This window comes from Palaemon carinicauda, chromosome 36, assembly GCF_036898095.1.
Source record: "Palaemon carinicauda isolate YSFRI2023 chromosome 36, ASM3689809v2, whole genome shotgun sequence".
NCBI lineage: Eukaryota > Metazoa > Arthropoda > Malacostraca > Decapoda > Palaemonidae > Palaemon > Palaemon carinicauda.
In genome coordinates, this window is record NC_090760.1 from 8,681,536 (window position 1) to 8,708,804 (window position 27,269).

At 34.0% G+C, this 27,269-nt stretch overlaps 1 protein-coding gene across 1 annotated transcript; it reads right to left on the reverse strand.

Moving 5' to 3' along the window:
• Positions 1 to 27,269, reverse strand: wts (serine/threonine-protein kinase warts). Its single transcript, XM_068359931.1, has 9 exons — positions 27,133 to 27,269; positions 24,406 to 24,833; positions 11,542 to 11,667; positions 8,183 to 10,361; positions 7,725 to 7,909; positions 6,592 to 6,689; positions 6,149 to 6,327; positions 5,258 to 5,535; positions 1 to 1,500 (listed from the first exon to the last, which is right to left on the reverse strand). The coding sequence occupies exons 3-9, from the start codon at positions 11,620 to 11,622 to the stop codon at positions 1,084 to 1,086; spliced, it is 3,417 nt and encodes a 1,138-aa protein (XP_068216032.1). The 5' UTR covers positions 11,623 to 11,667; positions 24,406 to 24,833; positions 27,133 to 27,269; the 3' UTR covers positions 1 to 1,083.

Sequence of the window (27,269 nt, forward strand, 5' to 3'; positions counted from 1 at the left end):
TTTTATCTGCAAGTATTTACATGAAGCCATTTACAACATACACGATAAGGCTATACATAATTTACAAATGTTTTGGGTAGAACAACTACCACAATAGTAATCATATAGAAGACACTTGAGGAAAGACCCTATATCCCAAATGGGAAGACTGATTGCAAGGTGGAAGGTGGTTCTCTTATACATGTTTTTCCAAGAGCCCTGACACTCATTCTACCGAGATGAAAAACCTGGTTCATCCACTCAAGACCTAAGTATACAATACAAAAATATATGTACAATTGTCTATGACAAACATACGAGTATTTTAATAACAGTGCATTACATTAAAAAAAAAAAAAATATAACAAATTAAACCACTGCTAATTGGGACTTAGTAGTGACTGGTCTTGTAGTAATCAAGACAAGTGAGAGCATATTCTTGACGTTTATCGTATTAACTCAATGCACGTCCTGACTCTGGGCTTCTTATCATTGCATGATAGGAAGGAGAGTGAGAACATCTGTACACCCTGATATGAAGCACGGTTGTTCGATAATAAAATGAAGCAATAAAACGCTACAGAAGGCACCAAATTACTATTAATAGTAATAATCAAAAGCATTCTAGGGGGGGGGGGAAGGGAGGAAGATACTGGGAATGTGTCCCTATTAGCTGATATTCAATCTGTTTGTGATTCTTTGGTTCATAAAGTCCCATATACATACCCTGCTTTTCAAGTTATTATATTATCACCATATCTAACACTCAAAAATATACAAAAATCACAGCTTGCTTTTCCCAGCACTGGGTTTGACAACATGAGATTGCTACTCCTCTTTGCCAAATGTCCTAAGTTCCAAATAAAACTTTGTAGTAGATATAGCCTATGCATTGCAACTTGCACATGAACTCCAAAACAAATCTTGTACAAGAAACAGTGCATATAGAAACTACCCGATAAACTTTTAGCACAAAAATAAATTTTACTCTGCTATTAGCAAAATAATTTTATTTTATAGAATTTACATATAATAATTAGGATTCATTTGATAGAGTTTAAATCTCTGATCTTATCACATTATAGCTGCCCCCAAATACTGTTATCATACATAAACTGGGTGCTGACTGTCCTTTTCATCATTTCCATTTCCTCCAGGGGTACTATCAAAAAACCTTCGGAAAGTGAATTCAAAGAATGCGTGGAGAGGCTGATTACTATTGTTGACCCACTCAACATCACTCTCATTAGGTTCACTTGGTCTTAACTTATCCGGATCAATAGGATCAAAGTTTGAGGTATCCGTAGGGAACTTAATCTTGGGTGTATAAAGTGCAGGTTGCTTACGTAAGCCACCTTCAAAATCGACTCCCTCAAAGAATGGGTGAGCTTTTACTTCTTGAGCACCATTACGCCCTAGCCGTTGTTCAGGATGAGTACACAGACTTAAGATTAGGTCCTTGGCTTCTGGAGACAATTTTGCTTGCTTAGGAATGCGCAAAGTAGTTTCCCAGTTGATGACCTGTAACAAGAAATTTTTTATATTAGTTATCTGCAAGGAAGTCTACATAAGGGTATTTTTAAAACAACAATGTAAAAGCCATGTGCAGTAACTGTACCTGTATTATTCTTTAGTTAATTTTCATTTACACATGAAATTTACCAAGTTCCCAAGTCTCTCTTTCTGTCAGACAAGAAAATAGTCTCAATGAATGCACCATCCACATCTTAAGTATATCCAAAACTGATAAAAACTAAGCCTTGTGGGCTTGTAGCAAGACAACCATTATGATAATTTATGGGTTTGATAAAAACCTTTTGGTATATGCAAACCAATGTTTCACTAAATACATTTTCATTAATATACCTGGATTATTATTCGGGGAAGAGATCGACATTCTGAATGTCCCGGTATGTTTGTAGATATACAAAATCAAAAGCAATTGCAGTGATAACCAACCTCCATGACCCCAACCAGTAAATCTCACCAACAGGTCACTAAAAAGCAATCGACAATAGAAACCAGACTTTTGTGGCTTTGTAACACAGCAGAAGTTTTGAGATAAGAGCAACACAGCAGAAGTTTTCAGATATGAGCAACCCACAAGATACTTATATTTCAGGCTCTGCTTGATACTTTTAGGACAAATTATTCTCCATGTCACTGGGTCTGGCTGGGGTGTGAGGTCTTACTCAGCATGCCCACATGCGAGTATTGGCCAGAGTTCCCATTTGAGTTAAGTGAGAAATTACTTCCCTCAGTTCAAACAAAAATCTCAACTTCCAGTATAGTATATCAAACACTGTACCCCTATTCAGTAAATCACCATTGTAAAGTCAATAAGATTTTAATCTGAACTTGCAACATCCTAGATCCAATTTTTTATGGTACATGGCTCAATTCTAGGATGAAAATGAAACTTTCAAAAAGTTGTTTTTAACAACTGAATACTAATATAATTTAGCATCAAACCAGTAATGTGAACATTTAAGGGTTTATTTATCAGCAACAAGAAACCCATTTCGTCTGCCATATGAGTTAACCACCCTCCTTTGGAGAAGTCACCCAACTATCTAGCATACTTTAGTTGCTTATAGAAAGATATCTTGGTTATTAAGCAGTTTACTAAAGGTGGGTGGCTGGCTGCCCTGTAGATAACATGGTGCCAATATTATTTTAACTGCCCCCAGGTGCTCTCAGAAGTCAACTCTGAGAACTCCTCTACCATTACATACATACAGTACATCTATTTATCATGGCACAACCAATTTTGAGGGTACCCAACATTCAAAGAAACAAACGGAGGACTTTTTCTCTAGTTCTTCTTGCCTTCCAAACAAGGGACTCGTCAGTTTTGTTGGTACTGCAAGGGTGCCACCCCCCCCCCCTTATTCCACAACAAATTTAGCTTCATATGCTGACTTCCCTACTGCTGCTACCCAAGAGATCACCAGGGTAGCAGTAGGGTTTATTGGAACTACGTTACAATCACTTGCCACTATTTCTTCCTAGCATGCTCCTTTTCCTCTCAGATCTATCCTCTGTCATCTAGGGCTTTCTTCACTCCATCCATATACCCAAACCTTGGCCTTCTCCCATAAACTTGCAATCATCACCTTCTTCAAGAGAAGCATTTTTCATTCTTTACATGGCTAAACAACCTCAACACATATCCACTCGAGCTGTTGATTCATTCCTCACGCCCGTTCTCACTATTACTACTTCGTTCCTACCCCCACCCACCCAAGATGCACTGGTTCTCCTCAGACACTTCATTTCGAACACATTCTATTTCTGTCTCTCCATCTCATTCACTCACCAAAATTCTGATCCATAAATCACAGTTGGTACAATCTCTTTCTCATACAGAAATCTTTACATTAATCCCATCCCCAACACTTTACATCCTTCATTCACTCTGACGTACATCTGCTTCCACTCCATCACTTGCCGCAACAACAGAACCCAAGAACTTAGAAAAACTTATCTACTCCAAGTAACTCTCTATTCAACATGACATTCAATCTAGAACCACTCTCACTGCTTGTGCACCTCATAACCTTACTCTTACCAACATTTACTTGCAACTAACTTCTCGCACATCCCCTTCCAAACATTGTCACTAATCGACACAGCTTCTTCCCCGAGTCTGCAACCAAAACATTATCACCTGCTAACAGCATTTGATTTACATTCCACTCATGATCGCTCTCATCTATCAGTTTCAATCCTTAGGCATTCACCTCTCTTAAATCTCCATCAAAAAACAAATTGAACCAACATGGCAACATCACACATCCAAGTCTCACCCTACTCTCACTAGAAACCAGACACTCACTTCATTTCCTACCCTAACACATGCTTTACTACCTTGCAACCACCTTTCATCAATTCCATATAACCTCACTACATTCCACATGGCATCCCTATCAGAAACGGGAATGGGTAAAACTGATTTGAGACAAGTCTGGAGAGCCGACATTGCCAATTTTTCCAGTAGTCAATGTCAGACCCATCCTCCTAGCATTAGCTACCTCCAAAAGTACCAAATTGGGGTTTGTAATATTAGTTCCTTCTAACTAGACATGGCAAGGAACTACTGGAGATGAAACAAATCTATTCTACCAGTTTTGGTCAACATAAAGAAAAGGCTGGGGCTAGTTTTGGTTGTGTCTTGCCAAGAAAAATGAACTTGTAGGGAGTTTTTCCCAATGGTAAATTACACAAACCCAAACGAGCATTAAAAAACTGTCTAGAAACAGATTAATGAACGAGTACAGAGTTCTCTGGTGTAGCAATCTTTTACAAAGAAAATGTCTGGGAGTGAAAGCATAGCTATTAACAGCTCAACTAGCTCATGAAAGCAAGATGATTTGTTTAGACATAAGCATGATAATCAAAATTGTTTTTTGAAATACACTACCGTCATGTCTGACAAGCAAAAGACAGAAATATCTCAAGATAAGAATAATCTCGTGATTGATTAATGAGACTGGTAAAATAACAAAAATTACTAATACACTAATAAAGTAAGCAGCCAATAATATAAAAATAAATTGTTTCCTATCTGTTCGATTTATTGGATAATGGAACCCATTGGTCACAATTGTCCAATATCCATAAGGCATACAACAATCAAATATTAACTAACAACTATATGCAAGTACAGTACTACAATGGGAACAAATTTGATTGCATATCAAATTTTCAAGTACTGATAACTTTTGTCAAGGAATATACTTATATAATAATGTCAAGACAAATATTTCTTACGAAGACATTTAAATTATTCTAGCTTAACGTGCACCTAACTAACTACCACCATGTGATATAAATACATATACTTTTATTGAATATGAATTCAACCATATCTATAGAAAATTTACATATACCATATAAAAGATAAAATTTGTTTAAAATTAAAAGGAAAACAGGCTAATAAGCTGTACCCAAAACCAAGTGTCTTCCACTGTCTTGGGTTAGAGTTCTCTTGCTTGAGGGTACACTTGGGCACACTTCTATCTAGTTTCTCTTCCTCTTCTTTTGTTAAAAGTTTTTATAGTTTATATAGGAAATATTTATTTTAGTATTGTTCCTATACTTAAAATATTTTATTCTTAATTTCCTTTCCTCACTGGCCTATTTTCCCTGTTGGGGCCCCTGGGCTTATAGCATCCTGCTTTTCCAACTAGATTTGTAGCTTAGCATTTAATAATAATAATAATAATAATAATAATAATAATAATAATAATAATAAATTGTTAAAGATCATATTTACCTTATACTGGGTCTCCGGAGGGGTGTTTGCTAAAAATGGTGGTTGACCCACTAACATTTCATACAAAATAACCCCTACGCTCCACCAATCGCACAGCTGTGTGTAACCAGTTCGGCTTAACACTTCTGGAGCAATGTAGTTTGGTGTTCCAACAAGTGAGTGAGCTAAGCAGCGCAAATGTTGCCGCCGTCGCCTTCTTTCCAGGGGTTTCAAATCATTGCAACGACACACAACATCATTGTCACCACAGGGATCTATGGAATCTTGCCGATCATGACCTGTAATCGGAAAATTAATGGTGAACTGTCTCATCTACATAACTGATGCATTTTATTAAACCTTTAAAAACAAACAAATTAAAAAGTTGCTAAGAGGAATTTTATTGATTTTTTAACCTAGAGGTCTTAATATGCAATGGAGATCCTTTAAAAATTAATTTCTAATTATGATCTTATATCTCACTCATGAATGACCAACAAAAAAAAACATTGAATAAACTAGAGTAAATTAAAAAAGATTACATAAAGTACTATCAAGCTCATGTGAATACAGATTGGAGTTTACAGAAAGCCTCAACTTTCAAGAAAGACTATTGCCAATGAACAACGCTATAATCTATAGTCCATTTCTTTTTGCGAGGCAGATTTGCACCGACTCGCAGCGGTGCCCTTTTAGCTCGGAAAAGTTTCCTGATCGCTGATTGGTTAGAATTATCTTGTCCAATCAATCAGCGATAAGGAAACTTTTCCGAGCTAAAAGGGCACTGCTGCGAGTCGGTGTATATCTGCCTCACTAAAAGAAATGGACTATAGTGCAAGGGATTAGATTACTAGCTGAAAAGGAGAAATAATTTAGTATGTAAAAGACTAGAAAAAATAAATATGAACTTACCCACTCTCTGATAATATTTAGAATTATGCGTCCACCTAAATCCTGTACATAGACCAAAATCTGTTAGCTTAATGTGCCCATCACGGTCTATTAAAATATTATCAGGCTTAATATCGCGGTGAATGAAACCCATCTTGTGGACACTTTCTATTGCACATACCAATTCACCAATGTAAAACCTGAAAAAGACCAAAATACAAAGATTTTCAATGGAAATTCAATACCAATGTACAAAATAAATTTACTGCCATAGGGATCTTGGAATTACGAGAAAAAATTGTATTAAACAAAATCCCTTTTCATCAGTCATATTACACAATAAACTGTAGTATCCTCCATAATTTTGTAATTTAATTCATCACAAAGTACTGTATTGTATTTTTTTAGAATTACTATAACTACCATAGATGTATAAAATTAATAAAAAAAAATTGCACACTCACCTTGCCAGTTTTTCTTCAAATATTCCAAACTTTATTAAAAGGGACATGAGATCACCACCAGGTATGTATTCCATAACAAAATAAAGATTGTCTTTGTCCTACAGAAGAAAAGAGGTTTACACATTAAATACAGACCTAAATTACAGCAGATTAAGAAGAATACTTTTCCATGTATTACAAATTATAACTGCTGGAAGGATAAAAAAAATGGGTATGATTTAAATGATTGGTGAAAAATAATGTCCTTAATGATACTGGATCTGGCTAAAAAAAATATATATATATACACATTTATATACATACATACATATATATATATATATATATATATATATATATATATATATATATATATATATATATATATATATATATATATATATATACATATATATATTTATAAATCAGATTTAAAACATTATTTTCACGGAAGATTAAAAAACCAGAAATAAGTTGTCAACTCCAATGAAACATTTTGTAACTAGAATTATTCATAATTTTGGAGAAACTAATCGACACTATAGTCCATTTCTTTTAGCGAGTCATATTTGCACCTACTCGCAATGGTGCCCTTTTAGCTCGGAAAAGTTTCCTGGTCGCTGATTGGTTAGAATTATCTTGTCCAACCAATCAGCAATCAGGAAACTTTTCCGAGCTAAAAGGGCACCGCTGCGAGTCGGTGCAAATATGACTCGCTAAAAGAAATGGACTATAGTTAAATTTTAGAGAAATTAATCAAAACTAGTTAAAACAAGAAATAATTATTAATTGGTTATTAAACAAAAAACAAATAGAAAAAATATAGATATTCAAATAAAAACCATTTGTCCCATCTATGAAATGTTCCTAAATTGAGATATTTTTAAAATAACAGGAATTGAGAGGCTATTGCTTACTATAAAAAAAATTCTTCAGCACCATAAAAGAATAAAAAGCATTAAAAAAAAAACATTAATGATTAATAGGACTAAGTACATTATTTTAATAATCTATAAGAGATACGTGCCCAACCCCAAATGTTATGGTCAGAAAAATTGTCATAAAATATAATTTTCTCTCAAGTAGCACAAAATGAAGTACTATACGTAAATGTTGATTTCAATAACAGAAAATGTTTGTCAAAATAAACATACCTGAAAAGAGTAATACAACTTGACAACCCACTCATTGTCGGCTTCAGCGAGGATATCTCTTTCTGCCTTAACATGGGCTACTTGATTACGCTTAAGAACATCTGCTTTACGCAATGTTTTCATGGCATAAAGTCGGTGGGTGTCTATCTTACATACAAGGGCAACTTCACCAAATGCTCCAACACCTATAAAAGACAACATTATCGTAAGTTGCTGGTACTTCTGAAAGAACTGAATAATTAATTACAGAAAAGGTTCCTCCTACATAAAAATTAAAACAAATTAGGGGATATACCTTCAAAAAATATCCTTGAACTGTCATGGTATATGAGATTTACACTATTATAATTAATTTTATTTTCAGTGCTCAATTCATTAACCAATACACCTACTAAAATATTTAAACTACATCAGTAACTTTTTTATCATGAAAAAAACAGAGTATTTTTTCAACTTACCAATTGTTTTCACTTTATGGAAGAGATCCTTGTCCATCTTTGCTCGTTTAAGCCTGATAAAATTGGATTCTTTCTGAGATAACATTTTGCGCATTTGTGACTGGTCCTTATCTGATAATCCAATCTTTTTCATTTCCTTTTCAAGTTGTATTCTTCGGTTCTCTCTCTCTTCACAGCTCTTTATAACATTTTCAATATGCTGTTCCATATAAAATTTAAATGCATGGGGCGACAAGTTTCGAACTTTGGATTCACATCTTTGTATTTCCATTTCTGTGCTCAATTTCTTTCTTTCTGGTATAGGAGACTGATGAGTGGTCTTCTCTGTTGGAGGAGGTGGGGGTGGCATTCCCCTACATGACTGTCCACTTGAGTAGCCCGACTCTAAAGTTAAATCTGATTGCGTCGAAGGGGATGAGGTCGCAGTTGAAAGACAGGATATTGGTGATTGTGACAACGCATGGGTATCATGAGAATTGACAGAAGAAACTGGACTCTCTGATCGAGAGGCAATGGAAGCAGTATCAGCCATGACTGGAGAGAATTTTCTTTGTAACTGAGGATGATTCATATCTTCAGTTAAATTTGGATCATAACAACTACTGACTGTTTCTACACCACTAGATGTTTGAGTTGTGATGATGGAATCAACTGTACCCACTTGAGAAATTGGTATATGAGCTAAAGGAGTGGAAGACAAATCTAGTTCCTGAACTGGCACATCTTGAACAGGTATGCTTGCAACTGGTTGAGATAAATACCCAGGATTATATCCACGTGCAGCTGCCATGGCCTGTATAGTAGAATGATAACTAGGAGGGTCTGTAGTTGGCACTACTTCACTATTGCACGTCACTGCTGTTAAAGGATAATTACAAGACCCAACACCACTGTCCTGGGGCATCATTTGTGCTAGCATTACATTAGGCACAGTCTGAGCAGCAGCAACAGCCTGAGCTTGTTTCTGCTGAATGGAAGAAGCATATGAAGGAGGTGGTGCCGATACAGGTGGGGAAGTAGGTGCAATTGCCGTCTGTAATATTGGCTTTTGCACCTGCGTACTTTTTACAGATTGCATAATAATAGGCGTCGGAGTCTTTGCTTGACGAGCCGTCTGACCTCCACGAGGGAGTGAAACGGGAGACATTGACGACGTGGGTGACAGAGAAGAAGGCGAAACAGGATGTGGAGTTACAACAGGGCTCTGCCCTTGGAAATTTAGCTGCGCAGGACTCTTTCTAGAGTCTTGAGTTGGACTCTGTCTATTCTGCATAGTAGCATTATAGGAAGGTGGAGGTGCAGCAAGTTTTACAGCTCCCACATGTTTTAATGCTGAACCTACAGGATAAGGAGGTGGGCGGTCCAACTGATTCCCATAACTATTACCATTGTTAATGGAAAGGGCTTGCATCTGATGAGTGAGCTGCTGTTGTACCTGAGCACTATTCTGCACCACGACTGGCTGCCTTCCACTAAAAGAAACAGGACTAGTACCCCTCTGTGGGGTTGAGCTTTGCGACACATTACTTACATTTACACAATTAGCCTGAGACTTAGTTTTGCAAGGGCCAGGAGAGAGTCTTGAGAGTAACATTGGTCTTTGACCAATGGTAGTTACCATGCTGGGGGCACAGCTTGTGACACAAGGATACGGTGGCGGTGGTGGTGTAGTTCCTCTAGGTGGTGTTGGCGGAGGTACGTTACCTCCTTGACTTCTTGGTGGGGGTGGGGGAGGAGGGGCCTCTGGAACTATAGAATAAGAATTGCTGTACTGTCTCGATACAATTGGATGATTGATATCACCAGTCATTTGGTCCCCACAACTCAGTCTGGGTTGAGAACATTCAGCAAACTGCCTGACAGGCATGCTGTTACCATATAAAATTTGGCCCCCAATATTTGGGCTATCCGATCGTGTGCTTGCATTGCTACTTTCAAGAGCCGGACTTCCTCGATGCAAAGTAAGTTCACGATCAAAACTTGATTTTCTAATAATTTTGCTGCCTTCTATCTGGGGACAGGATTTAGTATAACCATTGTACGCCCTCTGCAGGTCCTCCTCTGTTGGCATAAGATTAAAGGATCCTTGGCCATGAGCACCCGGACTAATGGGGCTAAGCCTCTCCCGAGGAATACCTGCTGCATAGGGCTGTAATGAAGCTCTTATCTGATCTAAAGCCTGTAAAGAAAAAAATTCAAACTTTTAGTGGTATATCTCAATTACCTCTCCAAATTGTAATACAGTATTTAAGGTTATATTTCTAATATTTACAAAAAAATATAATACCAAATTAATGGCAAAAGTAGACAATAGTCTACGCTTTGCAAATAAAGATTTCACAATTATATATCTAAACTACAAGACTTACAAAGTACAAAACAAGATTATGCAGTTTGGAACTTAATCTTTCTAATATTAAACTTCAGAATTTAATCTTGCTAACATTAAACTTCAACAAAGACTATTCATATATCCAAAGGATTGCTTGAAGAACGATATTGCACAGAAATTTCATGAAAGTATGCCAGAAACGTTTTACATACTACCCCAATGACCACCAAATTATTTTGTTTCTGACAAAAGGAAGAAAAACTTAATCAAATATTTGAAAGCTGTCACAAATGCCTAGACTTGGCAAGTCCCCCATCAAGTTTCACGAACTGATTCTCTATTCTAGAAAACGGTAGGAACGTCGTGTAGAATTTAGTCAATGGTACTGAAGTTCCTATTAACAGATCTAAATACAGCATCAATAAAAACATGCTGGTTTGGTCACTGGCCAACAGCAAACACTCCTTCAAAGTCTTGATAAGGGTCTGGATTAATTTAAAATTAAATTTGGGCTAAATTTTTGGCTGGCTCTCAGCTAAAAAACTTACTTGAATAATTTTGCAAAATACATCTCATAAAACGGTGAAAAGATAATCAACACTCATCCTTTAACCCTTTTACCCCCAGGCTATTTGGAACTTTCCAACCCTTAACCCCCGGGGGTTATTTTTTTTTCAAGCACATTTTGCAGTATATATTTTTTAAATTGCTCTAACAGCCTTAATTTTCATCATAGAGAGGTCAGGTTGATCTCATTCTCTTGGAAAATGCCTGAAGTTTCTGAAAAAATTATCAAAAATATGAAAAAAAAAATGTAAATAGCAGTTTTTTGCCAGGACGTACCAGTACGTCCATGGGGGTAAAGGAATGAGTTTTGTGAAACGTACCAGTACGTCCTTTGGGGGTAAAAGGGTTAATATGCTCTTCTTTATTTGATAAAAATCTAAAGTCTACGGTTTATGTTGCGGCTTTACCTGTCAGGGTAATTTTGTTGGATAAGTTTTACAGATATGGAAATGCTTATTACCTCCTTGTTATAATCAGCTCGAGTGGACCGGCCTATTGTGTTGGCGCTCATGGTACCCGCATGAGGCATCTGGGGGGCCATCGAGCCATGGAATTAATACCACAACTCAACCATGTCCAAATTCTCCTACAAATAAAAAGAAAAAATGGAATGTTAGTGCACCATATTACATTAAAATACTTCATATAACTTAAAAAATTATATGATGTGAATGACACCGCTTAGCCATATGGCCAAAACATCATAATCTAATCTAATACAGTAGTATCTACTTATACCATCACAAGGGACAAAGCAATAGTAACAAGATGACAGATTTCGAGTTAAGTTACCTTGGGTACATTTTTCAAGGCTACTTCTTTCAATAAATATATTATTTATTCAAATGCAAATATACAGTAAACAATTAATTTGGAAGGTTAAAAAGCATGTATATTCATACAAGTACAGCACTGTATATGAAAATAGCTATGTATCAACTTGACCCCCATACATCCTAACTAATTCAATAAACAATATGAACACTATGAAACCTCAAATTATGAATAACAGGATAAAATTGATGTAAAGCATTCAGCATATTGCACTGCATATATCTGGCTGACCTAAAAATATCATCATGAAGCAAACAATAACACATCGTCTTTACACTTTCATGGGGTTTTATACTTCTCTCTACGATCTGTCATGCTTACTTTATGTCTGAATTCTCATCTCGTCTGGGTCTTCATCCATGCTTTTGTTTATGTTACCCATATCCCTTTCTTATATGTATATATAGCTGTATATTAGCTAAATGATATTCAAAGGATTGAAGAAATTGATAAGCAAAGATTATGAAATTTCATGAAATACTCAAGGTTCTATAGATATAAAAGTGTTTACAGTACAATGATGTATATAGCCTACAATTAGTAATATTTTCCAATTATATACTTTCGGTATATACCACCCACATTAATTAGCTGCTATATATAAGAGATACAGTTATAGTTTTTCTTCATACATGATTCACAAAATATCAATAAGAACAGAAGTGTGTATACAAATTTAAAATTTACCTCATCCAAAAGCTATGCCATATATTATACTATTTCCTCTCCTGCAATATCACACATAAGAAAAATAACAGTACAAATCTCTGCAATGGAACTAGATAAAATTGAGACATCCCCCTTTAGATAACCTCTCAAGATCGAAGCTGACTGACAAAAAAAGCAACTGAACAACAAAGAACGGCAAGAGGACGAGAGATGAGAAGCACAATATCAGCAAAAGCATAGTCTCCAATGGTGACCGGTGAGTCACTGATGAGGATGAGAAAGCAGAACATAAAGATAAACGTCAATACAAAAGGTGTAGTAGAGAGAGGTTTTAACCCTGATGACTGATATGAATACCATGTTGGATAACACCAAATGAAAAGGAAATTCAATAGAAAAAAGCTAAGTAATGAGCAAGTTTTCTCATAAATGCCATTTCTTTGTCAAATTCATATTGTGAAAATATACTTGAGAAACCTTCCCTTTATTTCCTTGTATATTTACTTTTAGGCTGGGAGGAACGTAGAGAGTAGAGGTCCCCTTTTTTGTTTTTGTTTCATTTGTTGATGTCGACTACCCCCCAAAATTGGGGGAAGTGCCTTGATATATGTATGTATGTATATTTACTTTTATCTGAGGGACTTATTTAACCAGATACTACAGATTTATTTTATCCCTGGGAACTAAAAGTAGATACTAACTAAAATTTATCATACATATTTCACTGTGAAGATAAGTAAAAGAATCTTTGTATGCAACCCTTAGACACCTAATTCTATTATTTCATGTTCAACTGATTTGGTATCTTCCCCTATAATGGTCCAATTTTTTCTTGCTACCAAACTACAGTACCTATCATGAACAAATTCTTCAGGCTATTTTTAATCTTCAAAGCAAGTGATCAAGTGGCCTGGTTATACTACTAGAAGGTGACTTCAATATAGTCATCATGTTAAGCCTTTTTGTATAAATAAATGCATAAGCTTACACAAACTAAGAGGTCACATTAGCAATACAACCGAGTGCTGTAACTCATAAGAAATCCTACATATACTTTTGCGTGGCGACTTTTTCTGAGAACTTTGTTAAAGATGAATGAAAAAGGTTTCCAAGAGAAAGAAAAGAAAAGAGGTAATCCATTTGAGAAAATCAAATGGAACTCATAGTCTAGAAGGAAACAAAATCCCTATGGACCTTGTGAAAAGAAAATATTGACAAAGAAGCGATAAAATAGCATATGGGCAGAAGAGTAATCAAGTTTAATGATGCTTTTATAAATGGTCTAATTTTACATGGGACCAGGGTGCTGGGACATCCTATTACTACATTAGCCTATAGAAGTATTTTTAATGTAAAACTGACAAAGGATCTCTCTCAACTTTAAAAGGGGAATGACCAGCAGGATAGACAACAAACAAATGGTGTTTGCTTACTTCTGTGGCTGCATAGCCAAGCAGTAAAAATATCACTGATTAGCTGGAGAAAAGCTTTTGCAATAGAGGCAACAAATCACTTGTATCAAATCGTTAAAGTATTAAATGTGTTCTATTAATACAAAAAATTAAACCATTCACAAGGAAAAATCCAAAAAGGTATTTTATCTAATAATGAAGCTAACTACAGTGGACTGACCAATTTCAGAAATTTTTCTATAGATTCCTGTAATTCTCCCTACTAAGGGAACAACATTCATAATGAAAAACTGTGCACACTTGCCATTACACAACTAATATCAGAACAGGAAAAAATTACAATTACAGTATAATACAACCAAGGTCTATATATATATATATCTGGACCGTGAATACAACACAACAGGAAGTACTGTCTAAGTACAAGTATCTTGTATAAGGAAATAAATGAAGGCAAAAGTGCAACTCCATACAGTACTGACATTAGCAAGCACTATTAAACTATGTAGACACAAAAAATTGTTGGAACCGTAAATTAAAAGAATCTTTTTTCAAGAAAAATAAAGTTGAAAGAACTATCTTCTATGTGTGTGGTAAGTGAATGTTTTTCAATCATTATGCATTTGACATATAATCTCCAAGCTTGGTTGTTATTGCTTATATGCTGTTGTTTACATTGTTTTTGTTAAACTTTATCTCCTTAAAAATCAAAATTTGTTAGTACAATCGGCTTTTGAATCTTCTGTTGATAATGTAATTTCCTTCACTTTGATTAATATGTTTTTTTTGGCAATGAGATAATTGTGTAACAAAATAGGCGAAACTCCATAAAGGGATTTTATCGAAGGAAAAACCTATTTCTGGGCAAGAGACCTGTGCCGCCCAGTGAAATGCTCCTTTTACATCATTTCTAAGGTAGCAGTTTTAACCTTAGAAATGATGTAAAAGGAGCATTTCACTGGGCGGCACAGGTCGGAGCCCAGAAAATAATGTTTAAGAAAAATGGAACAAATGAGTAAATCAACATGTCCGCCAAAAAGGGATGGAAAAGACCGAAGAAAGGACAAGAGATTACAGCACCTCAATAAGAAACAAATGGTAGCAGCCACAGGTAGAGCAAAGCTTCAGATTTGGAGGGTTAAGTATTTCTAAACGTCTATACTATCCTTTCATGATTCATCTTGAGCATCATTATATCTGCCTTCAAGAGTGAAATTCTATTCTTAGAAATTGTTACTGATATGTTATCAGCTATACTATATTCTGTAGTAATGGCGTTACATTATGTACGTACTGTAATGCATATATATGAAGATAAAAATTCTTCTCCAAAAAAGTTTGCTATGTTTTTGGTAACGTCAACGCCTACATTCAACCATCATTAACACAGTTATTTATCCCTTAAATTCTGTATACAGTAATTGATTTTTTTTTTTTTGGGGGGGATAAATAGGTTTCTATAATTCATTCATATTTTAGAGAATCTCATGCACTCAAGTCTCAACGTATTCAAATAGACGGTATTGTTATCATTAAACATTGGAAAATCCAATACCATTCACTCACTGTTCACAACTTGCATTGAGATTAATTCAAATATAATACCATAAACACAACGTTACCAAATACATTACTTTTTGTAGCACAGCCTTTTACTGTATAAAACCCAATACATATATAATCTGTAAAACATGAGCTTCCTTGGCAAACCATATCTTTCCATTGTACTGTAATCACATATATTTTTGTCAAATATCAGTTGAATACATATGGTATGAGTCAACAGCATATATAAAAATATTTTCAGTCAGTAAAAGTTTTTACAAAACTCTTACTGATGACAAGCAAGCTTTCTAGGCTAGTGTTACTTAGTTCCATAATATTGCAAATTCAGTATCTATAGTCAATTTCTTTTAGCGATGCAGATTTGCACAGACTCGCAGCAGTGCCCTTTTAGCTCGGAAAAGTTTCCTGATCGCTGATTGGTTGGACGAGATCATTCTAACCAATCAGCGACCAGGGAACTTTTACGAGCTAAAAGGGCACCGCTGCGAGTCGGTGCAAATCTGCATCGCTAAAAGAAATTGACTATAGTACAACAGTCCCACATCTAGAATCAAGGGCTCACCAAAGTAACTTCCTTATGAAAATTGTTATAAAGTTAAAGCAGTTGGACAATCAAGTAGAAACATACAAAAGGAAATAAATGAAAAACTGTTATTATTATTATTATTACTTGCTTAGCTACAACCCTAGTTGGAAAAGCAGGATGCTATAAGCCCAGGGGCCCCACCAGGGAAAATAGCTCAGTGAGGAAAGGAAAAAAAAGGAAAAATAAAATATTTTAAGAATAGCAACATTAAAATAAATATTTCCTATATAAACTATAAAAATTATAGCAAAACAAGAGAAAAATTAGATAGAATAGCGTGCCCGAGCGTACCCTCAAGCAAGAGAACTCTAACCCAAGACAGTGGAAGACCATAGTACAGAGGCTATGGCACTACCCAAGACTAGAGAACACTTGGGTTCGAAGGAAAACTGCACAGAACCTTTACTACTATAACTGTCTAGCAAGGCCGTTAAAGTTAAAATATTCAACTACATTAACAATCATGAGTGGATAATTCTTGCATTTCCTCACTGGATTTAATCCTAAGATTTCATGATTTAATCTATAACTAATGAAAGTTTAATCAAGATATTTTCCCACTTTCAAGTGTACAACATAAACTTGGCGATATTTCAGATACAGTATGTGACAAAAGACGAAAGAAAATTTCCGGTTATCATCATCTTTGATGAATTCTGACTATTGCTGCTGTTAAAAATAAAATAATGACTATATTCAGTAGTTGTGATAGTCTATTTTTCTTACTATATAGTTGTGGTAGCCTTTATTTTCCTACATATGTAAGTTTCATATTAATTACCAAGCAAACATATATCTGTAACTAATTAGGGATGAAACCCTCAAGTTGTTAGATGAATTACTGAAGAAAAAAATGATCAGATTCCCTTTCAAGAGTAGCAGACAAACCTATGTACAAAACATTACCTATAACATATTAAAGGGTTTCTCTGCCATCCTTAGTCTACTTATACTAAGTCATGTTTCTTCTATATTAGGAATAATTGTATAGTACTGTACATCACTTCTAGAAGAAGAAGAAAAAAAGAAAAGAAAAAAAAGCATGGGGAAAGGAATTGTCACCAATATAATAAAAGCTTTTAGGAAAGAAATCACCAATGTATTCCGAATTAAAATGTACATAATGCCCAAAAAATAGTAAAAGTAATATTAAAAAACATAGGATAATTGTAAATAAATCCCTGACTATGTAATTGTAGTTGATAAAGGCTTAAAAAGAAATCTATAAAAGAAAACAGATTAATCAACGAATACCTTTTTACAAGAGCAAGTAAACTAAGTACAGGAAATAAAATGAATTTGTGTAAAACTGTCCTTGAATATTATATGAGTTTCCCTCGCAATTCACAAAATAATGTTGTTCAATATATTACTTATCAATATCAGTATTTATTCTGTTAATCTTATGGTTTACTATACCGTCCAAATTCCTGTTTTCCTACAAACATGTGGTTTTAATTATTCTTAAGAGTGTATGGTTATAACCCATGGGAACTTATGGGAACATACAGTATATTTACTCAAAATTACTACCTAGATACCGTAATCACAATATGAAATTATAAAAGCGATAAAGCTTACATGGGACATGGGTCCTACATGAAAATTGTACCTCATTAAAGACAAATTCTTTGAGCCTATAAAAATGTAAATCTTAATTTGTTGTTAATTTATTAATCCCTATCCAAATACTAGTAGCTGTCATAAAGATTTTTAAAATATAAGAAAGGAATTACGCAAGGTATCCAAATCTAAAAGTTGAAGATGAGGAAAATGTCTTATAATTAATTCCAAGGTAAAATCCATCTCTAGTTTTTCTTGCATCATAAAAGACAAACAGTGCTGCACAAGAGGAACCAAGAAACTGAAGAAAGTAATTGTGACATTACTGAGCATTAGCCATACTACACTCATCATGCAATCATCCTCTTGTTTTACTAAAGGTAACTAAAAAGGCTGAAGATAGAACTAAAAAAATTTGGATTCCAAGTAAACGTTTACGACCTAATTCATCAGTCATTGTAGTCACTAAATCCTCATAGGATTTTATATCAAAACATTCAGAATAGTTTAATTATTACTTGATATGTGAAATAAGATAACATTGTCTGAGAATGTTTTTTTCTAATGCAATTCAATGCTTCAAACATCAAAACTTTCCTATCAAATACAAGAAATGGCTTATCCAAGTAAGAAATACGTCTACAATGTATGATGTATTTGCATAACTGTTTTCTCCAAGTATGAGATCCAATTCATAATTTTTGTATAAGGACCTAAAACATTTTATAAGCAAATGACGCAATTTGTAGCCAACTTAACTCTATAAGAGAGACCTAAGCATTATTATTGATTACATAATGATCAAAGATAAGCCAAAAAACATCCTTCAGTTCACATCATCTACAACCTGTACAAAACCAAACTATTGTCCTCCCCACATGCAACAAAAAGCATAATTTGCTTGCATTTATGGTACTCGTAGTTATGGTAGCTTCAAGATTATACATTAACCATTTTACAGCACTGTACGTAAAAAAGGGATTTTGACGAAGGAAAAATCTATTTCTGGGCGAGGAACCTGGGTCGCCCAGTGAAATGCTCCTCTAGCACCATTTCTAAGGCATAGTTATTGCTGAATATACCAGAGAAAAAAAAAAAGAGATGCATGGAATGCCAGGAATAAACCTAGCTCGCTCACTCTTTGAGTGTCGGTATAGAAAACTGGGGCGTGATTGAACCATGACCATAGATCCCTCACCAATTACAAAATTAATATGACTAACTTTTAACAAAACTAAAATTCATGGTATAAATGCTTTAAGAGTTGGAGAGAAAGCCAAATGATTGCCGCCCAAAAGCCTTGTCAAATCTATAAGGAGAAACGATGATGCAAAGGAAGGCTGCTCGCGCAAATGCCACACTATATAAATTTTACAGAATCTGAAAAAATTAAAAACAAAAGCACTGATTCCATTCAAGCAGCCTTTTATCAACATTATTCTATTATTTTGTACATTTGATTGACGAAAAAAAGTATTGTGTTAGTTATATTCTGAATGCTGGGAGGAACGTAGAGAGTAGAGGTCCCCTTTTTGTTTTTGTTGATGTCGGCTAACCCCCAAAATTGGGGGAAGTGCCTTGGTATATGTATGTATGTATATTCTGAATGCATTACAATAAACTACTTGATTATCACAAGAAGGATAGAGATTTTCAGTGAAGGGAAGGTTACTTTGAATTTCTTCCCTTATGTATTGACTGCCAAACTTTTGAAATCCAGTTTTGGCCCAAAAGAGAGCTCTACTTATTCCTTCCTTGTTAAACATCCCTCTGAGTTTCTTCATACTTATGCTAGATATGCTAGAAGACTTCATGCCCCCATTAGCTAGTTCTTTGCCCGATTGGTCATACTTCCTAATAAATAGTAGACAAACACCCAGAACGAGCAACGAACCCAAAGGATCATGTCAAGATCAAGCAACGAACCCAAAAAGATCATGTCAAGATCAAGCAATGAACCCAAAAGGATCATATCAAGAGAAGCAATAACCCAAAGGGTCATGTCAAGATCAAGCAACGAACCCAAAGTATCATATCAAGAAAAGCAACGAACCAAAGAGTCATGTCATGAACAAGCAACGATCCCAAAGGATCATGCCAAGAAAAGCAACGAACCCAAAGGGTCATGTTATGAACAAACAATGATCCCAAAGGATCATGTCAAGAAAAGCAAAGAACCCAAAGGATTATGTCAAGAACAAACAATGAACCCAAAGGATCATGTCAAGAACAAACAACGAACCCAAAGGATCATGTCAAGAACAAGCAACGTACACAAAGTATCATATCAAGAAAAGCAACGAACCCAAAGGATCATGTCAAGAACAAGTAACGACCCCCAAAGGATCATGTCAAGAACAAGCAACGAACCCAAAGGATCATGTCAAGAACAAGCAACGTACACAAAGTATCATATCAAGAAAAGCAACGAACCCAAAGGATCATGTCAAGAACAAGTAACGAACCCAAAGGATCATATCAAGAAAAGCAACAAACCCAAAAGGATCATATCAAGAAAAGCAACGAACCCAATGGATTATGTCAAAAACAAACAACGAACTCAAAGGATCATGTCAAGAACAAGTAACGAACCCAAAGGATCATGTCAAGAACAAGTAACAAACCCAAAGGATCATGTCAAGAAAAACAACAAACCCAAAGGATTATGTCAAGAACAAACAACGAACCCAAAGGATCCTGTCAATCAGCAAGATTCTTCATAAACCGAGGAGATCAAAGTAAACAAGTTTTTACCATCTTTGGGATAAAACAAAGCGAATCCTACAAGGTTCCAGAAATAAACTAAAAAGCAAAGATTCAACTAGCTAACAAACTGGGAGGGTGCAATATCATCCAACTCTTATTGGCCAGCACAACTAACTACAAATCCAAGAAATGCCTCAAACACAAAGAAGTTAAGTAACCACATTTTTGCACATTCTATATCCACCACACAACAAACCACTTATTCCAACAACACTCATGTAAAATGAATTTCTACACACTAGATCAAACCAAACAAGCCATTCAGAAAACAATACACAAGAGAATGAATTCAATGCAACCTTCCCACAACTGGAAATCTCAATACTTCCTATAATAATTAATTGCTTGAATATCACACCTCATTCAGAATATAGCTAACAGCACTATCAACATTTCCATAGAATATGGAACAAGGAGAGATGGTCATTTTGATTTGAATAAATGCCCAATAAAAGAATACAGTGAATCGATAAAAAAAAGTATTGTCTAGGAGCTCATAATTGAACAAACTGTCAGTTTAAAATAAAATTTGCAACAAAGAAAGCATCGATATACCTCTGGATGGTCTACAACTCGGGTAAGATTAAATCTAAGCGACCCTTCAAAAATGACGAATAAGTATTTAGACAGATTTGCACATACACACACCTTCCTCTCATCAGGGTATGACTATTTTTCTTCTCCCTACCATAGGGATGGGGAGAGTGATGTAACACCATTATATATATATATATATATATATATATGTGTGTGTGTGTGTTATATATATAAAGCCAGATACTTGCTCTTTCTTATATAGGGAGATAGATAACTTTGTGAATGGTTAAAATCCATTGATAAGGGATGCTAATCAGACAAATTGTAAGTAAAAAACAATACTGAATTAACGACTAAATTTATGGAACACTAGCCTTACCCACTGCTCTTTTACTGTAAGTTATCTTCAAACGAGTACCATCACTACAGTACATTCTATGGTCCTTGCAAAGACGCAATCTTCTTTACAGTTATTTAAAATCGTACTGTATGTAACTTGCACTAATTCATGTAAGTAACAACGAAGAGAAAAAACTAGGGCTGCTGGACTATTTTATGGAAGAAAATTAAATGAATGTTCACATGAAAATAAGATACTGGAGACATTAGAAAATATGCCACTATTACCAAATTAAAAAAAAAAAAAAAGAATTAAAAAGCATGTCACTATCATAGAATTAAAAAACCATGTACATTACGATTCCAGCTTTAGTTTAGAATTAAGCTTTGTTAGGTATGTGATGCTGTAACTGGTCCGATCTCCGAAATACTATACGGTATTGCACTAGTCTTTCATTGGGAAAAATTATGAGGCCTTGTGACCACCGTCTTTATCAGGGATACAAAGGATCCTATGAATGTGAGACAATCAGGAATCTCCTTCAGGCGTTGCCTCTTTCAAGCAAAGGAGGAAATCATTTAAGTAATCTTTACCGCCATAAAACGTACACCTCGCAAGAATTACTTCTAGATCATATAAACAAATTTTTCTATCAAAATCTACAGCAACCAATGTAGAAATCTTAAAACCGTCTACATAATATGAAAATAAAACTAAGAATGGCACAGGATCTATAACATCACCAGGTGTCGCCATCTAATACTCAAGGAAAACCCATGAATCATCAACCACAGTTCACTGCACACAAACCAACTTCAGGAATGCGGGGGTTGGGAGTAACGTTGCTAAATCTATTTTCCTCACGTCTCGACCAGTAAGTCTAGAGTTGCTACCAAGATAACCATCAATGACTCAAAAAAAAAATTTCCACCCAACAATAAAAGATAATGTATATTATATAATTAACCCTTTTACCCCCGGGCTATTTGGAAATTTCCAACCCTTAACCCCCAAGGGGTTATTTTTTTCCCAGCACATTTTGCAGTATATTTTTTTTTTTAAATTGCTCTAACAGCCTTAATTTTTGTCATAGAGGGGTCATGTTGGTCTCATTCTCTTGGAAAATGCCTGAATTTTCTCAAAAAATTATCAAAAATATGAAAAAAATATTTTTATAGCACTTTTTTGCAAGGACGTACCGGTACGTCCATGGGGGTAAAGGGATGGCTTTTGTGAAACGTACCAGTACGTCCTTTGGGGGTAAAAGGGTTAATACAGTACATATAAAATTAGCAATAAAAATAATTAAATCCCTCAACGACTAATCTCTAGCAACTTTCATAAAATATATAATACATACTGTATTACATCAATAAATCCTTTTAGGAAACAATTTATAAACTGATGCGATGATGCATCAAGTCATTCATACAATCCTACAAAAATGAAGTATTTTTCTCTACTAACAACATAAAAGGGCATAGAAGAGACTCTTTAGCTATGGTAAGCAGCTCTTCTAGGAGAAGGACACTCCTTAATAAAACCATCGTTCTCTAGTCTTGGGTAGTGACATAACCTCTGTACCATGGTCTTCCACTGCCCTGGTTTAGAGTTCTCTTGCTTGAGGGTACACTTGAGCAAACTCTTCTAGCTTATTTCTCTTCCTATTGTTTTGTTAAAGTTTTTATAGTTTATATAGGAAATATTTATTTTAATGTTGTTACTCTTCCTGAAATATTTTAGTTTCCTTTCTTCCTTTCCTCACTGAGCTATTTTCCCTGTTGGAGCCACTGGGCTTATAGCATCCTGCTTTTCCAACTGGGGTTGTAGCTTAGCAAGTAATAATAATAACAATAATAATAACAGGAGTGACTATAAACATATAACTGACTCCACAAATCAAACCGTGATATGTAGTAAATTATTTTTTTTTGGGCATATAAATTTGTTCAGTTCAATAGGTATAAGATAAACTAGGAAAAAATAGTTATAGGGAAGTATTTGACCTAAGAAAACCCCTTTCATATAAGTAAAGTACTAATACAGCCAGACATATAGAGGGCCCTTCATCAAACTATCCACAATGGAATGTAATGAGGCTTATGAAATATAAAGACAGCACTGTCAACAAACAGAATCTTCCCATAATCACTAACCATTCAACTCAAACAACAGTAGAAACCACTGTATATACTACAGGAATCAATATAAATACAATACCATCTACTCTTAAACCATATCAGAAGAGTTTCGTCTCTCCAACTATTAGTTTCAAGAATGTTACGGTTACTGGTTGATTATAAATTGATTATTTTGTCATGATTTTTTAACAATTAAAAACATTAATATAAATAAGAAACATAAAAAATGCCTATATTTATAGAATATTATAAGAGCTTTTGACAATGCGTTTCATTTTAACTTAATTTGCCTTTTATTTTTTTTCCAAGTTATGTCATAATTTCTAATAAAAAAATAAAACTTAAATAACTTTTTACATGAACTTCATATTGCACTCATTTTGTCCTTGGGAAATCAAGCAGTTTGGGGCTTATCTAAGTATATATTATTTTGGGGTCCATTATCAACAGATACTACTGTATACACATATTACAATGCATACTATCAATAAGATTTTATCTAAACCATAAAAACAAAAATATACTATAGCACCCATTCTGTAGGTGGGAAATCATGCAGTTGCTACCTGTAATCAAATTATACTATTTTGTGGTCTGTTATCATTAGATACTACTGTATACAGTAGGCTATGCAAATATTATTATTATAGTCTCAATAAGATTTCTTGATTTCTTCTAAACCATAAAAAGAAAAAGAAAAATATACTGTACATCACAGTATGCAAATATTATATTCTCAATAAGATTTCTTCTAAACCATGAAAAGAAAAAGAAAAATATACTGTACATCACAGTACTGTATGCAAATATTATTATTATTATACTCTCAATAAGATTTCTTCTAAACCATGAAAAGAAAAAGAAAAATATACCGTACATCACAGTACGAGTATATTCGTATAGTACTCACCCACTACGATAGGAAAAAATCTTGGCGGTAAGATGGTACAATAGTTACGGATGATATTATACAACTTCCTTTTCACACTAGCACATGGTTTCCATGTAGCACAATATCTATTTACTATAACACAATCACTGATGGTAATTGTCTAGCGAGTCCTTTAAAATATATTTCTATCACTCGTACGAAGGCGAAATCACAAGAGTTAAGGCAGTGGTAGTGAGCAAAACGGTGAGCTTCCCTCCTCTCGGGAGAAGAGAGCGAGCGGAGACGGAGTGATGGGCGAAGACGAGAAATTACGGCTTGCTTCCACAATAGAGTAACAGATGATTTTTTGGATGGACTCCAGAGGGTTAAAAGATGAAATCAAAGCACTTCATACACAAACACACTTTTTTGAAGCTTTTAAATCACCACTTACAGAGTCCAGTCACCTGTAGGGGGAAAAAACAAACATTTGAACTAATTCTGTTTTGATATGGGTATATTAATTTTAAATTCTTACCAAGGATAGTAGTTAAAGAAACTAAAGACATTACTTTTCACAAGATCATATGATTTGGAAGATGCTACAATCAAAGAATTGTATAAGTTATAATGAAAATGTTTTCGTTAGATGATTAATATGGACCCGCCGGAGTAGTTCACTCGACTTCAGTGGAGGGTTGGATTTAAACCCAAAACAAGTAAACAAGTAAGTAAAGAACACATTTTCATATCTAAATGTCTGGAAAATAAATTAATAATTACCCTTTTATAATAAATACAAAATAAAGAAACTAATTATTCAATTATATTCTGATGGATGATTTTAATTTATTATACATTTCATACATTCCAAAAGTTGAGACTTTCAACACCAATGTTGTATATTATTAAGTACTAAAAATGTATAATAAAACTACAAATAACTCATTTGAGACCAACTTAACATAAGCGAGTCTATTATCAATGCTATTTACAATGTCAATATACTACTATATAAATTAATATCATGTGATCCACTCTGAAAATACAGGAAATGAGTGAAAGTATGTTATGTATCATCCATTAGTCAATGTGTCTAAGAGCAGACCTGATGTTTTGTGAAGAGCATTACATGTAATATATATACATATACATATATATATATATTTATATATATATACACACATATATACATACATATATATATATATATATATATATATATATCTATATTTATATACATATATATCTATAACTATATATATAAATATATATATTTATATATATATATGTATATATATATATATATATATATATATATATATATATATATATATATATATATATATATATTGTGAAGAGCAGCATTACCTATAATATTCAATAAGTATATACAGTATATATATATATATATATATATATATATATATATATATATATACATACACATATATATATACACACATATATATCTATATTTATATATACATATATATCTATATTTATATATACATATATATATATATATATATATATATATATATATATATATATATATATATATATCTATAACTATATATATATATCTATAACTATATATATATATATATATATATATATATATATATATATATATATATATATATATATATATATTGTGAAGAGCAGCATTACCTATAATATTAAATAAGTAAATAAGTAAATATATATATATATATATATATATATATATATATATATATATATATATATATATATATATATATATATAAGTAAACAGAGAGATTAGACTGAAAGGAAAATGAGATTAATAACAAATTTGATCTACAAACACCCCCAACAAAAACAACAACAAAATTGCTACAACAGCATACCAACACACCGATATTCAATTTCCAATATAAGAAAAAAAACAATAAACGAACTAATAAACTAATTTTACACCCTCTTTGCTGTGGTATTTCTGGAAATAGTTACATGGTTTTGAAGCGCCACCCATTTCCTTCGGACATTTTTTTTTATCTGCTTTTCCAACTAGAGTTATAGCTTGGCTTTTAATAACAACAATGATATAGAAACCTTTAATTACTAAGAAATCAATCATTGCACGTCCATATGTCTTACTCGACTCGAAATGATGTCTGCAATATATATAAAAAATATGACAATGCGTTTAAATCAATCTTCCTTTCTGTGATAAGATTAAGAATTGCAGAGATTAAATTCTTCGATTGACAATTTATTAGGGATTTTGGGTTACTTAACCCAATGACAATATAACATAACATCTATTTTTGGCATACAGTTGGCCGACGCATTTAGAGTCGCTTTGTAATATTCAAAAATATAACTGTTTATATATCGCAGTACTAATATATATTAAACTCCACTTATGACACGTTGTAGGCTAAGATAACTAAGAGAAATTAATAGTTGCTTTTGTCGAATATATAAAACAAGGGAAATCGAGTCACGTTTGGTTATCTGCTAAATCTGATCGGTCTACCGTCGCTTGAGCCCAAAGAAATATAAATACATTAAATATAATCTATAAACTTGTGACCCTTATATGTGCAACGCCTAAAGAGACCGTGAATACATTGCTATTGCCCGTCAATGTAGCATTTTTACCAGGATTTCTACTGGGACTTAAGCGGGGACGCCATTTTGAAGCCAGAATTCCTTAAGAATCTCAACAACAGGACTTTCAGTCTCTCTCTCTCTCCCTACACCTTTTATGGGACTTTTAAACACGAATTACACTACCTTCACGTCAGGTCCATCTCGGGGCAGTGATATATATAATTAATCCAAATATCACTTAATTAATCCACTTTTCAAACGCATAATGACGGAAGAAGATCACACACACACGAACTCCAAGTCTCACTTCACTCAAATAA